The sequence below is a fragment of the Diplotaxodon limnothrissa genome, linkage group LG7 (genome assembly GCF_057381915.1).
Source record: "Diplotaxodon limnothrissa isolate DT_005_m linkage group LG7, D_limnothrissa_male_GT1.1, whole genome shotgun sequence".
NCBI lineage: Eukaryota > Metazoa > Chordata > Actinopteri > Cichliformes > Cichlidae > Diplotaxodon > Diplotaxodon limnothrissa.
In genome coordinates this window covers 35,911,330-35,928,491 of record NC_140602.1, presented here as the reverse complement: position 1 = coordinate 35,928,491, position 17,162 = coordinate 35,911,330, and the positions used below count along the sequence as shown (strand labels likewise).

The 17,162-nt window shown below is 37.8% G+C and overlaps 1 protein-coding gene across 2 annotated transcripts in view; it reads right to left on the bottom strand.

The window, feature by feature from the left end:
• cacna1bb (calcium channel, voltage-dependent, N type, alpha 1B subunit, b) overlaps positions 1–17,162 on the bottom strand; it is a 232,754-nt gene that overhangs the window by 56,058 nt on the left and 159,534 nt on the right. For both annotated transcript variants that reach the window (XM_085359644.1, XM_085359642.1), the window contains exons 17-23: positions 10,691–10,763; positions 10,288–10,405; positions 9,749–9,816; positions 9,224–9,330; positions 7,083–7,145; positions 2,655–3,410; positions 278–453 (exon numbers count right to left, since the gene is read on the bottom strand). In XM_085359644.1, coding sequence (XP_085215770.1) covers positions 278–453; positions 2,655–3,410; positions 7,083–7,145; positions 9,224–9,330; positions 9,749–9,816; positions 10,288–10,405; positions 10,691–10,763 — 1,361 coding nt within the window. The remainder of the gene's footprint in view (positions 1–277; positions 454–2,654; positions 3,411–7,082; positions 7,146–9,223; positions 9,331–9,748; positions 9,817–10,287; positions 10,406–10,690; positions 10,764–17,162) is intronic.

Below are 17,162 nucleotides of genomic sequence, written 5' to 3'. Positions count from 1 at the left end.
CCAAACACAAGTGTTATGGCATGATTTTTTCACACCGTGTGGGCTTCATCGTCAGCTGAAATAAAACTGTGCTTTTTGACAGCTCATTTTGTATTTTAGGATATTTGGCTGCTTTTATATGTGTGATAAAAGTCTACTCACTCATTTGATTCTTTGCTAATCACGAGATGTGGGGACTTTTGATTGAACTTTGTAACACAGTGAGCTAATATAACACAAATATGTTTAACCTCCCTATCCTTCCCCACCTCCCGTCTCAGTAACACACTATGCTCACTGGGTATGATGGTGGTTTCTCCAGGCGGGGCAGTGATGGTGACAGGAATGTGGATAGCATTGCTGTTGAGGCCAGCCTGGCTGGCCCTAGTGGAGTTCTTCTGGTTGTCAACATCCTCTGTAGGCTGCTGAGGACTGCAGGTAAAGCTCTCCTCCTCAGCATCTGGCTCCATCTCCCTGGAGAAAAAAAAGATGGGTTTAGTGTAAAAAAACAAAACAAAAACCCCCCCAAACTTGTTTCCTTTCCCTTTTGTACAAAGAAGCACAAGGTAGCTCTAAAAACACAAATTTCATATAGTATCAGTGTATAAAATAAGTTCAGGTGTTCATGAGCAGCTCTCATAAGGCCCCACCACAGCATTGTAATCAGGTTGAGGTCTGACTGGACTATTGCAACAACTTGATTCTTTTATTTTTCAGCTGCTCTGTTGTATGTCTGACTTCTTGTTCAGTTAAAAATACTGTACAGGTCCTGTGGCTGTAAAACAAGCCCAAATCATCACCCCTCCACCATTGTGCTTTATAGCTGTTTGTGCTGATATGTGGTGTTGTGCATTGTGGACAAAGACCTCCACTTTGGTGTCATCTGACATTGTTCCAGCTTTCTTGTGGTTTATTGAGATGCAGCTTTTCAAATTTAAGCCTTGTTGCCATGTTCTCTTTAGAGAGAAGAAGCTTTCTCCTGGGAACCCCAAACAATCAAAACAATCTGAGTTTAAGATATACCTCGTTTTGGGGGGTTTTTCTGCCAGGACTGCATACAGTTCTGTAAAAACTTATTATTCATATGACTGCAAGAGTCTCAAGCACAGACTGTTTTCATAGCCACTAATCTGAAGTATCAGTCTTTGTGCAGTTGATTACAGTCCAAACACGTCCAAGAAAGGCCAATACATGGAGAAAAAAATAACATGTTATTGAACAGCGTGAATAAAAGGACAAGTACAGGTGACTCACAGATCCTCAACTGGCAGTTTTAGTAAATACAGACCATAAAAGCCACACTATGGTTTTTTGTGTGAAAAAGATAATAGGTCTTCTTGAATAAATCTTCATGTTTTTGTCATTTCTTCAATGGAATAAACTTGACTAATTTCCTAGAACAAAAATACGATGATAGGGTGCATAACCCAAACTAAAACCATTTGACCCAGGTTGCAGATGTGCTGACAAGATCAATTCGCCCATGGAGTGATGATGGCTACAAATGGGCCTCAAAGTTGGATCTACAACAAGACAGTCGAAGTGTGTCTGTGTGGGCTCTCAGTCATCCACGAGAGAAAGCAGCTGGACTCCTTTAATTTTCTTAAAGAGGTTTCACCTCTCATCTGAGAAGCTTCTTTGGTCTTCTAGAACCAAATGGTGGAGAGTCCCAGGTATTTAATCCCTAGTGGGAATTGTCCCACACACAGGGAAAAGATTGCTTTCTTTCCACGCTACTTAGACGAAATTCAGAGTGGATTAATGTTTTTTTAAGTTATGACAAGTTATGACTGAAGCTACACCTGACAGCAGAACTGTGTCTTCATATTTTTTGCTGAACTTATTTAGAAACCAATTTTGGTGGAGTTAATTATTTGACTTGATTCGAGGTCAAGCATCAAATGAGAATCACAAGTAAAGGCCATTAATGGCACATGGAGTGCTGGTAATGTCCACTCAGATAGGTTGTTGTCTAAAACTGGCTTTACGAAAAAAGAAACAGTGTTGTCATGGATGTGGAATGAAGAAATGGGAAGCAGAGCGAAAATCTAATCTTACTGAGCTGCAGTTTGTATTTGGGAGCAGTAATATATTAAATGTGCTGATGAAACCAACAATAATAAAAACTTCTGTTCAAAACACATTGCATCAGAAAATTACAATAAAAAAGCAAAAGCACTTTGGTGTTTGTTGGCTGTGTCTGTTGTTACAGACGCAATCAGAACTTCCACTTGCAAAAACTCACTTTTTTGCAACACTGACACAGAGTTGTGTCATCTTTTTAACTTGACATGGAAAACAGTTATTAATTTACACATTTAGCAATAACAAAGCAAAATTTGCACTAAGGTTTTTGACCAAAGCGAATGGGATGAAGAAGTATTATAAAAAAATGTATTATAAAATGTCATATTTTCTTACATATTACTGTTTACACTTAAGATGTCAAATAATCATCAAACGTCAGAACTAACTAACAGCCAGTGAATGAGATAATCATTAGTCAATCAATAATTTATGACATATTCTGAGGTAAATACACCTAATTAAGTTATTTGGACACATTACGACTTAAATAAAGTGTATTAGTATAGTGTGTTGGTTAAGTTGAAAGATTAGGTCATTATTTTTGAAAATGAAGCATTTTATATGAACAACAAAATCTGCAGCTTTACCTGTAACCTCTGTTTCCGTTCTTGTTCCTCTTAGAGTCATCTCCACCCAGAGCTGTCTGAGCTCTGCCCGTACGAGAGCATCGGTCCTTCCTCTCTCCATTACTATCTCCTCCACCTCCCCCTCTACCCCTTTGCTCTGACTGTGCACCATTTGCCAACATCCCATTCCCCTCTTTAGGTGGACGATGTGAGTGATGGTGGTGATGCCCCTTATTATCTCCTCCTCCTCGTCCTCCTCCCTGCAGGTCATTATTTTCCTCCTCAGGGGAGCCGGTCTGGTGGTGGTGGTGCCTGTGCCCCTGCCCTCCATTGCGGTTGTGACTCATCTCCCCTCTCCTCTCTTTTGTCTGTGGACCATCAGCATTGTGATCTCTGCTCCTGCTGTGATGGGTGTGGTGCCTCCCTCCCCGGACATCTCCTTCATCTCTGCTCTCCCCGCTACTGTCGTGGTGGCGGTGATGCTTCCTGGAGTGTGTGTGAAAGTTGTCATCCTGCCGGAGATCCCCTGCCTCCTCCCACCCTCCCTCGGGGGCCCTGCTGGATTTGTCTCCATTCTTGGACTCCACCCTAAGGGGCCTGTCCAGGTGAGTCTTCATGTCGGGGTGCAGATGAAGGGCGCTGGACATCAATAGGCGGTCATCAGGGTCGAGCTCGTTGTACAGGGCCTCGCTGCTCGTTTTTATGTTATGTCTCCTAAGCTGGTTAGTCCTCTGCTCCCACACTGACATAGCCTTCGCTGAACGCTGCTGCTCTTTGCTGCAAACATCGAATAAAACCCACAGGAAAAGATCATGGAACAGCAGTAAGTAATGACATACAACACGTTTAGCTCTACTTTATGAGGTGAACATTACAATCCACACTTTCACCCATAGTCACACTGTCATCTGCAAATTCTAACATTTATCTTAAAATGACGCTGGATAAGTGAGTTAGAAACAAGCCTATGGATGCGTCAGCACAGATGTGTGCAATGGTGAAACCTTTACTTACCATGCATGAATATGTATCTCAAAACCAACATAGAAAAATTTGACAATTTTTCTTACAGTTTTCTTTCTTACAATCTTCGTACACGTCTTCACACAGCATACACTCTTGCAATGTGCACTCGAAAAAATATCTACTTATCGGCAAAATGTTGGCTTTAAGTCATTCGATGACACGTACATTTTTCATGTCATTTTGTTAAAGAATGTAAACAGTTATATTTAAAGGAGTTTTGTTAAATGAAATTTACCTGATATGTTTGTACCAGGTACAATTTCTTTAATGACTAATGAGTTAAATGAATAAACTTTTACTCGCATTTTATTCAGAAAATAATTCTATGTCCTCATAAACATGAAGCATTATTTTTGTGTCTAAATAGGAGATCCTTATTCTTAATTTGGATATTTTGACATTTAATTCTCTTACCACTAAGTATGTCTTATATTACACTGTTAAGCTTTTAAATGTTGTGAAATTACATTATAAATCTCTGAAATTACATTATAAATCTAATGCAGGGTTTTAAGTTTCTTTAGTCACAGACTAAAATTTTCTTCTCCAATCTAACTCACTTCTCCTTGGTATAAATCTGACATGTTGTTATTAAGGCGTCATTCTCTTTTAGACTACAAGCAGGCTTTTTGTGGTATATAAGAGATTTGCACATTTTATAAAAGTATTTTATATGCTCAAAGAAAGGTTTTCCACTCAGGTGAGTGTTTGCTAAAAAAAACAAAGGTTTATAATAATAAATGGACACATGTACAACTATTTCAAACTTAATACAGGTACCCAGTTTATACCCGAGGTCAGATTTGAAAGTAACAACCAATAAGATGAGATTTTTTTCCACTAATTTCATAAATTGAGCATTTACTTACAGATATTTATCTTACTAAAATACACAAATTCTAGTCTCTCCGTCCATGAACTCCTCCTACACGATCAGAAGCTGAGCTACAAACCCTACCACAGCTACATCTTAGACCCCTACATGATCTATGTTGCATATTGTAAGGTCATCATGTTGTCTAGCAACCACATAACACATAAATCACAGGTTTAGAAACCTGTATTATAATATGGGCATGTACTATTGTTATTGCATTACAAACTAGCCAACTCACTATCATTGCTGTGCGCAGACCGAGCGTGCTTAGTCCTTTAAACAAGAACATGCACAGTAATCTATCCCCCTGACAACTCTTAGAATCTTTTGTAAATTTGTGGAACAAATTATATTGAGTATTGCTGCATGGTGGTGCATGTCAGAAATTAAAATAAAATGAGAGGGTCAAAACTTTGATATTCCTGTTATTTAGCATGTACATTGGCGGAATTGTTGGGTTTGTGTTATCTTGCCAAAACTATCTTTGTAGGCGATCGTGGCTCAAAGAGTTGGCAGTTCGTCTTGTAACTGGAAGGTTGCCGGTTCAAGCCCCGGCTCGGACAGTCATGGTCGTTGTGTCCTTGGGCAAGACACTTCACCCACCGCCTACTGGTGATGGCCAGAGGGGCCGATGGCGCGATATGGCAGCCTCGCTTCTGTCAGTCTGCCCCAGCGCAGCTGTGGCTACAACTGTAGCTGCCTCCACTATTCATTCACACCAGTGTGTGAATGAATAGTGGAATTGTAAAGCGCTTTGAGGGCCCCGAAAAGCGCTTTATAAATGCAATCCATTATTATTAAAGACGTCAGTAAACTTTATTAAAACAGTAACATTGGTCATTTTAACGTTGTCATGAGGTGTGCATACGTTTCCATGTACATTAGTAGTTCCAATGAATCCTCCCTTACAAATAAAAAAATATAAATAAATAAATATTGATACTTGCTATTTATCACAACATCATTTTATTGAAAGTCTGGAATTTTAGATTATTGAAACCTTACAGATTGACGTACTTGTCCACACAGCGTATTAATTCTAGTATTATCAGATGTCTATATTCCAAATAAAAAGCACATATTCATGTATATTAATACATATATACATGCTAATTTATTCCTGTCTCATTGTGTGTTGCATGGTGCATGGTATTTTATTTGTACAGGACATTGGGAGTCTTGCACTATAACAGTGTAATCTGTAGGGATACTTTTTTAACTCTTCCCACATGCAAGATAAGTTTGTTTTGTCAATTATTAGAAAGATACTACAGCTACTACTAAAACTTTTATTTTAGAAGTATTTTTCAACCATCATGTGAAACTTAGAACAGCTGTTGTAGCAGACAACATCAAAACGTTTACTGGGACTTCTTAATATGGCATGCCTCACTGACATTGCACAGGGTGACCCGAGTCATGTGCAAATGGTTCAGGCAGGAAAATCATGCGGTGGGTAATAGCAGAGTTTAGGAGAAGATGATCTGGGATAATAATTATGGGGCGAAATGGGAGCTTTTTTTATTTCTCAAAATAAAAAAATCAAACATAGAGCATCCATTTAATGTAATAATATTCCTGGTTGTCATCAATGTAATGCATATTGCTCCTGTTCACAGTATGATTTGTGAGTTTTATGGGTTAGGTCATTTATTTCCATTTTATCACCTGTACCTCAAGACACATCGAGCGGGGGAGGAGTAGACAGTATAACTCCTAAGAGACAGACAGGGAGACAGAAGACAGGACAGGACAGGTATCCACCGACAGGTGAACTACTGAAATACATGTAGGCGATTGCAGAAATGAAAGCTAGAAATGCTAGAGTAACTGGTGAGATATTGTGACATAGCACATGCACACTCAAAAACACAAGAAGAGCAGTCCTTATAAGAAACCAGTGTTAACTCAAAGAGGTGCGATGGCCTTCCAGCAGCACCGTAATCAATTAAGAGAGCAGATCACCAGGAGGGAGAGCAAAAGCTGGTTGTTGTTGTGTTTTTCTTTTAGTGACAGCCTGGAGTCTACAATAACAAATAGAATGGAAATGCCAAACTGCCTGTGGTAGTAGCAAAGCAGAGAAATTAAACATTTATAGACAAATTATTCACATCACAGAGCTGAAGATCTATTACTGTAGGCACCGAAGGCTAGGCAGAGGCACAACAGTCTACAGTTTACAGTCAAAATTAAACCACAGTGGCACCGTGTGCCATCTGCTGTAGTGCAGTTTCAATGACTTAAAAAAGAAGAACCATAAATACATTTCACTTCAATAGCAACGAAGTTATGACAGAACACAATTTAGTTTTATGAAGGTGCAGAGGAAAGGAGAGGAAAGGAGAGGACTGGAGGAGAGCACAGATTGTCCGAAAGTGGGAGGATACAAGAACTTGAAGAGATGTAAAGAGGGAAAAAAACAATGCATTGCAGAGAAGAAAGGAGACAGAAGGGATGAAAGACTAGAAGAGAAGGCAAAGAGGAAAGGAAACAGGAGAGGAGAGGAGACCAGGAGGAGAATATTGTAACAGAGAGTGATAACTCACGGTGACTGAATGCTGCTGATGGACGACCTGCGAGAGAGTGCATCTCGATTTTGCTTTACAAAACTGTACATGCAGAACAAAAACAAAGGAAAAAAAAATGAGACACAAATCCGAAGGGGGCAGGTGGACAAAAAGACTGACATTCCACCTGCCCCCTGCCTTCTGTGTTACAGCAAAGGACTAATCTGTGCAAATACTTCAATAACACAACAGCAACGGAAAAACGTGTGACATCTTTATGACGAAAACTGAAACTGAAAACCATTCAGGAGTTTCAATCCAAAACATATGAAGAGGAAAATGTAATCTTATATTTTACAATGAAATGTTGAATTTGAAACATATTTAGATATTTAAAATTATTTCAAATGAAGATTCTTAGATTTTGTCTTCAGTTTTGTAATGAAACCCTGAGTTTCTCTGAAACAGCACATTCAACACAGATAGTAAAAATAAAGAGTTTCTTATGAGCCCACTGACTTTTTGTGTGAGCACACTGTTCAATGCACAAACTAAACATGTCTGACAAGGCTGAAACTAATGCACAGGGCCACGTGATAACACTAAGAGCAGTGTAATGGGGAACAAGTCGGCTAGCCAGGGATTTACGGCAGTAATAATTTCTAACTGACCTCATAGTGAGGACGACAGCAATTAAGGAGCAAGTTTTACAAATGAATAAAAAAAATGTCATCACAAAAAGACCTATGCAGAATTTTTTAACACACAAGTGGAAACAATGACGTACGAACACAATGCAGAGACAATGCATTGTTGCTGTTTTAGTGAATAAGATAGGAAAATACAGTGAGACGTGATAATTTATAGCTACGAATAATTGATCCGTTTGGGTTCTTTTGGTTTTCTTGTGCCACTTTGAGTTTCTCCATTTTTTATCAGTGTTGCCCTGTCTCTGTCATCATGCTTAATGTTAGTCTTCATGTCTCACTGTTTATGATTTGCATTAAGCTTACTCACTCTTTATGAGTATCTCATGTGAATTGCTTTGGTTTTAAGTTGGGACCACATAAAAAAAATGCAATGAACCCATAATTTGTTCACAGCAACACAGAAAAAAACTGAAGTTTTAAACTTAAAAATGTAGCATTTAAAGACTGTGCGCACTGTGTATTACATTCAAACATCTCCACTTTCCTCTATCCAAAGGAGCATGTACCAGACATCCTGCTGTTTGTTCAGATGCAGCTTTGCAAACCAGAATCATGCTCCTGTGTTTTTTGTTTTTTATAGAAAAGAGCCTTTCTTTTGGCAACCCTTCCAAACAAGTCACACGTTTTCAGTCTTTTTCCAAGTTTACTGTCATTAACTTTAACATTTAATGCTAAGTGAGGCTTATAGAGTCTAAGATGTAGCTCTTGGACTTCTTTATGTTTCTCTGAGCATTGCATGGTCTGGCCATGGGTTGAATTTGCTAGGAAGACCAATTGTGTAATTTTTATGACATTGTGTTAACACAAACCAGCAACCTGCTAAACTTTCAAGTCATTTGCATTTGAATTTTATTAGCAGTGCCCAACTTTATTTATACTTCTTACACTCTTAATTCCTAACAGTGTACTTAGTTTTCCAAAGACTGCAGAATCCTCAGAAAACTTTGAGTATCACATCAAGTATCTGCGCTGATTTTTATGATTTTTTGCTAATCATTACTCACTAACTTTAGTAGACAGAGAGAAATAACTGGGACACGATATCTAAAATACTACTGAGATTATCATCTAAAGATGCAGAATGGAGAGCTGCATCATTTGTAAATCAAACAACAGCTTTGATTATAAAATGCCATTTTAGCAGCAGGTAGCAACATTCAAGGGCAAAATAAAAAAATAATATCATGAAATTTGCTAGTGGAAACTCACATGTATTACTCACTGAAGCTTCCTTAATTGCCTATAATATTAAAGAGGGTAAAGAGTAGGGTGTAATAAATAAGAAACACCACAGGGGCACTGACTTAATGGGAGTGGATGAGAAGTTCAGAACACAGACAAATCAAACAGGGTACAAATATACACACAGACATGTCAGACTGAGAGGGAAGAACCTACGGAGAGGTATCATACAGTTTTATTTCTGTGTGGGACTGAACAGCGCTGCTGTCTGGGGAAAGAGAAACTTACGCAGCGATCGAAATGTTGGCTGCTGACATCGGGCTGACTTCTTTCACTTCCAAAGCTTTCTGTAGAGCGAGCTTCTTATTGGCTGCCTCCTCCTGCTCCTCTTCATCCTTCAGCCAGTGACAACCAAGACATTAATTTGTGCTTAAGAGGAATATATTACTATTGCAACAGATCTCCATAGTTTTCTGGGCAAAATCAGATTAGGCAGTCATGACCTTTGTTTAGGGAAAAAAAGTCAATCAGAATTTAATTGTGTCATCTGATATTGTCGAAATTTTACCCAAGACTGATATCTGTTTTCAGCCATATATAACCCTAATATAGCCATGAAAATAGGATCACATCAAACCCAGGAAAAGCTTGCTGAAAAAGCTCACTCTGCCAGGTGTCTCAGCAACACTGAAATTTGTTCAAGGAGTAAAGGATGAATCTGTCTTTACTGTGTTTCAAAAATCAACATCTGGCAAGTGTTTTTTTTTGTTTTGGGTTTTTTTTTTTTTTTGCTGGATTGGTTTTCCCGCCTACCTTCGTCAGCTCTTGTGCATTTGCAAGGTTATCGACGGCAATAGCCAAGAAGACATTCAGGAGGGTGTCTGAATAACAACGGCACTCAGGAGCAACAACAGTTGGACAGATTAAGTATTCATTGGCTTTTCCCACCAAACTAGTAGCAATCTGAAAAATTGATGCTGAATAGATCTGTCAGTTTACCTGACAGAGCAGGGCCTAATTTTTCACCTCAAGTTCACAAGAGTACATGACGGCTGACAGAGTAAGAACTCACTGCTAGCTGGCAAAAAATTCTCATCTTTCATCACCTTTGTTTTTTAGAGAAATCACTCCCATTTCAGCCTATATTTACGAGCTTGAAAGACTTAACTTGTAACATGAGTTGGCTGTAGCATGATCCAAAGTAAAACATCCCTGCAATAACATTTCATTTACATGTATCAATGAAATGTTTACTGTTGATAAGGTCAGCATTTACATTGCAATTAAATTTTTTCTGTAATTGATGGGCACTGCTTCTGACTGTGTGTATGCTGTGATGTCAAAAAGGATACAGTTTCCAAAGAGTGTGAGGACGATGAAGTAGATGGAGGAGAACATGCCGCCGCGAACGCCTCCTTGAGACTCGATCCCGTGGTACATCACTGCGTTCCAGTCCTCGCCAGTCAGAATCTGAGGGAAACGAGAGTCAGAGTGAGGCTGGGTTGTAAAGGAGCATGCAAATCTCACAGAGCACAGAATTAAATTACTTTACAGAGTGAGGGCTTATGAGTACAGGTTAATTGAAGGATTATCAGTGAGCTCATTAGGGCACACGGAGATATGCAGACCCCTCATTTGCTCTAATTAAAATGACTGATAACAAACTTTATTTTTCCATAGTGTCAATATGCTCTTGTTCTCATTTGGAAAGCATGATTGCACACATATGTGTAATGTTTTGTTTTCTTGTTTTACCTGGAACACCGTGAGGATGGCTGCTGGGAAGGTATCAAAGTTTGTTGTTGGAGTTTCATCTTCAAAGTTAAACCTAAAAAGGATTCACAACAACATAATTACAAACTGAAAAAAACAACAACACCAAAACCATTAGAGCAAATGTTAAAAACGAGGTTCCAGTCAGGTCTTAATGGGCTCTACCTGCAGTTCAGGAAAGTCACTTGGATTAATGGGATAAAAAAAAAGAAAGCTGTGAGGAACGATACATGTTTCAGAACATGAGAAACATGAGAGCACAAAAAAGGACAGATTCACACTGCAGTCACAACTGGATCATTTTCTTCATTTTGTTTCCCATCTGCAACACCCCCACCACACACACATTTGTACTTCTATACCTGTGAGGACATTCAATGATCATTTCCTGATCCCAACAATTATAAAGGATAAATGCAATTTATAATAACATGGATATTGCTTTTGTTGTTTCATTTATCCATAAGACCTTGCTATTGAAACTGTCAACAAACTGACAGCAGATCATGAGACAGACTGGATTTAATATTCCTTATGCCATCTCTGAACTGGGGAGACTTCAAAGCCTTGCAACATTTATATATTTATATATTTGTGGCTTTTTATTTTTTATTTTTTTATCTTGTGTAAATATTCTCTGACTTTTGCTAGAAAGGTGACGATCACAATTACATTTTTATAAATTAATACATTTAAATAGCAAGTAATACTGACAGCAGGGCTTAAAGTAATACATTACAATCATGCTGAGTGATTCTGGTGACATCTGTTAAAGTAAATTGAAAATGAACAGCTTCAGCAGAGAAAAAGTGGCATGTTCAAGGTCACAGAGCTTCATTTCCAGTAATTTTCAGCTATCATTCCAGTCAGCTATCATTTTCAGTTAAAACAGGAATGCATTCATTGGCAATCCAACTCTTTTACACATGTGCAGAAGCAACCTTCTGCAGGCTAGATTGGAATTTATTTGGCTAGTTTTATCCTGTCAGCCATAGCCAAGGCATAACTTCGGACAGTGCAGCCAGTGTAGGGGATCAAGGGCCAGAAGGTAGGAGGAGGCCAGCTGAAGTAATTAATGGAAATGAAATAACATAATAAAATAACAAAAATGCATTTTAATAAATGCTCTTGCTGTAGTGTGCATGGCTCTTAACAGCAGTTTTTGTTTTGAGTTCTGTAGGCTTCTACTTCACTGTAATGATTCTCAGTAGACAAGGGTTGTATTGTTTTTATGTACTTATGTAACGGTAGAGTGTAAAATACCTACTCCTTTTTTTTCAACTAATTTACACTTTTACACAAGCTTTACACAAGAAAATTTTCCAGAGTTTACCAAACTTACCATTAAACATGCTACATGATGCATTGTCACCATCCTTACTTATCCTTTGATCATAAAAAAAACCGAACATTTAACTCCCAACCTTTTTGTAGGTAAAATCAAATGCCAGCATTTACACTTACATATTTTGCTCTAACTGCTCTTTGAATTCATGTTCATACAAAATGTACACATCTTCCAAAAATGTCTAAAACTTACACGTCCTCACAAAGACAGAAGCACAATACACTGATGGGAGTAGGCTTTTCGGATTTCTTTAAAGACCCAGGGAGAGCTTAGTCTTCTTACATCAAGTGGTGGGGGTGTTTTGTATTGATAAAGGCTTGTAGAGAAGGATGGGAGGAGGGACATGCAACAGAAGGACATAATGGTCACCAGGTAGCCAAAGCTCACGGCTATTAAGTCCAAAACACACTGCTACATTTGCTGTACTCACAAGCAAATCAACCAATTCACATGCCATGTTAACCATCAAAAAAGTTCAGCAGATAAAGTAAAATGTGAAGTATACATTTTTCTTCCTTTCACACAATTCTTCACCAAAGAGCTGATTTCAGTTCTTTTGTTAAAACACTTAAAACACCACAGAAGAAGTGCTAAATGACAAGAGGTAGCCTGGTTGTTTCCATGCTTCATCACCTTAAAATTAAAGTAACTTGTATGAAGCACATAAAATAGTACACATGGCTATCTTGGCATGCATCAGAAAGTGCCAGTCTGTTTTGGGCTCAAGAAAAGAGAAAACCTGAATGGAAAACTGAACATGCGGAAAAGGCACCAACAGAAATCACCAAAGAATATAAGATAACGTTCCAGTATTTACAGCTTCACTAACAGAATATCTTCTTGCCACACAACCTTTAAAGCTATTCTCTGCTGCAAGTATGTTAGTATTAAGATAAACACAAGACTTCAATATGTATGTCTGATATAATGGATCCAAAGTGGATTCAGTTCTCTTTACTGGATTTCTACGACACTGAAGCAATTTAGAAACTATATAATGGACGTTAATAAGAGGCTCTAGCTTAATGACATACTTTCATCAGACATGCACATTTTCAACAAAAAGACTCTAAATCTTTGCAAAAAGCCCCCACATGACCCAACAAACCTGCCAAAACCTGAATCCGCAGTCTTGAAACTAAAGAAGACAATGAGAGAGTGACACAGAAATGCATGAGGATGGGTCGGTCATTCAACTGAACCTGCATTCCTACTATTCATCATTTGAACTTCATTCAGTTAATGATGAAAATAAAAAGGCAGGTATAAGAAATGTTTGAGGTTGGATAAAAGAAAAAAAAAAATTTCAATTCATGGCAAAATAATGGGAAATATGTATTGTTTTTAAATGTATGTTATTTTAAAAATTAGCACTTGTGATTGTTTTTAATATGAGAAAACAAATGATTGTTCACCGGTTTCAAATTCTACTTAGTTTATATTCACCTTTCCTCTAAAAAGCAAAGAAAGAAATTAGTTTAAGACGGATTTAGTCAACTGGTTTCAAATTTATCTTCTGGTTTATTAAATTCTGTTGTGGTCAGATCACATGCCAATGCACTGCAATCGAACTGAGTCAGGCTGCATATAGCGGGGCGTGGCTCAGCTGCAGGGTAGGGGTGGAGTAGTGAGCTCAGGGTGTGGTGTCAAGGGATGGCTCACCCACACAGCTGACCTCCATCTCACTAACTATGCCTCCCCGTTTTCAGTAGCTGCCAGGGGCTGGAGGAGAGCGGTGTGTGCTGAGCTGGAACTCAGCTGAGCAGTGTGAAAACTGCATAACTCAGAGTGGCATTAAACATTGCAAGTAAATATTCAACTGTCGACGCTGTGTGTGTCCGGTCCTTGTGTCACACTGCAAAATGGGCACAACACATCAGATACTCAACTGGTTGTATTTTGTGTGTCATTTTGCTATTAAAATTTCTGTCCTGTAAAGCAGCGGTCCCCAACCTTTTATGCGCCACGGACCGGTTTATGCCCGAAAATATTTTCACGGACCGGCCTTTAAGGTGTCGCGGATAAATAAAACTAGTACCGGTACCGAAAAAAAGAAGATTTATTCATAACACACGCGAAAAGACCCAGGAAAACAGAGTTAACAATAAAAACGATAACAAAATAACACTGAAAACCGATAAAAACCCTGAAAACCATACATTTCACACCTGAGCCTCAACTCTCGCGGCCCGGTAACGGTCCGAGGCCCGGGGGTTGGGGACCGCTGCTGTAAAGCACCTGACTCAGGATTTGTGGAGGGTTCAAGGTTCTGGCTGGACTGAATATATGTAACTAATGTGAATTTATATGTATGTAGGTGGCAACAGAGTTCCAATGGATAGCAACAGATTTATGAATTATCACTATACCCATTTTAAGCAAACCCAACTTCTTTTCCTACCCATACTTTGAGTGATTTCTTCTCCACCTTTGATGCTTTTCAGTTGTGACTGAGTATGAACAAAGAAGAAAGCAAGCATTGTGCATGGTATTCCACATATCCATATGTCTCTTTTTTTATCTTTAAAGCTATTGTTGGAACTACACCACACTGTGGGTAGCTGTTGATATTTACAAATTAAATGTGCATTATTTAAGTTGGATAAAGTTAAAGTTTTGAGAAATATTAGTAAATTGGTCAGTACATTTGAACGTCTAACCAGACTGTGAGATACTGTGTAAAACTGTGTACAGCCAACATTATTTTAACATTTAAATCCTACATATAACAGTGTCATATCATTTATAAACAATTGCTTGCTAGCATAGATTTTGCTTTAAGTGACTGAATATCAATGACTTTCTATGTGTCTTATCATTACTCTGCTGCTAGCTGCTGCCTGTGTAGAAAGCCCTTAACCGGGATACCTTTAATTCTAGGCATCCTGGATTTCAGTTAAAATGCTTCTTACTAAAATATTTATATTTTAGTTTTTTAGGTTTTTTTTTCTTTGAATGGATCTCCAGTTTTTTTATATAAACAAAAAAGTATTTTATTTATTAATTTATTGTTTCATTTATATTGGACATTTAAAATCAAAGTGCTTTACAATAAAAAAATAACAAAGTAAACAATAAAAAATAGTAATCAGAACAAAATTGCAGGTGAGTTTTAAAGCAAAATATGCAGAGCTGAAAAATTCTTTATAAATTTACAATCAAATATAAATAAATATTCTTTCCATCTTGAATGTCTCCCGACTTCAAGGTGTAATAAAAAAATCTGAAAAAATAGAATTCAGAAGACAGCATAATCCTGACAAAGTTTTCATGCGATAGTCAAGCAAGATGCATATTAAAGTTCAGGAATTATATAGCAAGCTCCCATTGAATGCTTCCAATAGGCATTCTACAAGTATTCACCTAAAATGACTTATATGGGTTCAAATACTGTAAATTTGAGTTGAAATGCAATTAATTTTGCAATTTTGTATAAAAATTTAATGTCTTAACAGCCATATAATCCCAAGCACGTGATATGTCATGCAAAAACCAGAATGGAACATGCTGGGGAAAATTGTTTTTGGAAGTCAAACCCACATGTAGAAGAGAGGCAAAAGGAAAAGGAACAGACTTTAAGATGAGGAGAGGATGTGGAGCGCCGACAGTTACCAAAGCGACTGTTGGTGCAAAAGAGCAGACCCAGCTGTAGCCACATGTGTGTGTGTGTGTGTGTGTGTGTGTGTGTGTGTGTGTGTGTGTGTGTGTGTGTGTGTGTGTGTGTGTGTGTGTGTACTGTATGCATGTATACTTGGTTCTGACCAGTCATGGATAATTTCAGGTCAATATAAATACTGATATTTAGTAAAATAATCTTTTTAAAAACAGAATATTAAAAAAAAAATAATTCCTGCAAAATCTGACCTGTTGTGGTGTTACATCGGCATTTTCAAATTACTTTATCTATTTTTTTAATAATAGAACCATCGACTCTAAGGTACCTCAAACTGATCTCAAATTTCGAGCAAGGTTATTTTTATTATATAAAAATAATTTATCATATAAATTGTAATATACACACACACACACACACACACACACACACACACACACACACACACACACACATATATATATATATATATATATATATATATATATATATATATATATATATATATAGTAGTATTTATTTATTGTCATTGTCAAGAACAATGAAATTGCGTTTGGGGCTTCCATACAACCCAAAAAAAGAAGAAAATAATAAATACCCCTTAAAACCCAAGTGTACATATTTAACCCAGTGTGACTCCAATGCAATAAGACAATCCTTAGCAATAATGTTCGTAGAAATTAAGACAAAGACCTGAGAAACATGACAAAATACAACAATGCAACCCATTCAATATTATTGTACTGTGAGATATGATATCAGATATGATAGTTATCTATTTAAGAAAGAGGGGGGGGGGGGCAGGAGGGGGAAGAGAATAAAGATATGATGCACCAATGCAGACCAGTTCATTGCTATTAAGAAGTTGGATATGGTTATTGTCCGTGAGAGGGGGGCAGAGAGTTCAGGAGCCTCACAGCTTGTGGATACAGGCTGTTGGCCAGTCTGGATGTTCTGGCCTGTATAGACCTGTATATATATATATATATATATATATATATATATATATATATATATACACACACACACATATATACATATATACACACACATATATACACACACACATATATATGCTTCAGCTACATAAACTTTACCTTGGGGTACATAACTTTACACTATTTGTGTTAGGATGATTTTAAATTGGAATAAAAAGTGACAAATCATCACCCTAAATTTTGGGGAAATGATTTGTCTCTAATTAATCCTGTCTGCTTTCTTCACCAATTTCTCCACTTCACATCATATCGGTATTCCCTCTTTTTATTCTTTTCATTCCCTGTTTTATACCCACACACACTCTCTCTCCATCCCACACTTCTGTCTTTTTTCCCCTCGTTCACCGGGGATTAGTGGAATCTGAGAATGGATGCTGCATTTTGCTGCTGCCCCTTTGTGTGCAGGCTTCTGTTTACTCTGATAATAAGGATTGGAAGCACACTGTTTGGCTTCCATGTGTCGTCCATGGAGACTTCATTAAATCAGAGTCATAG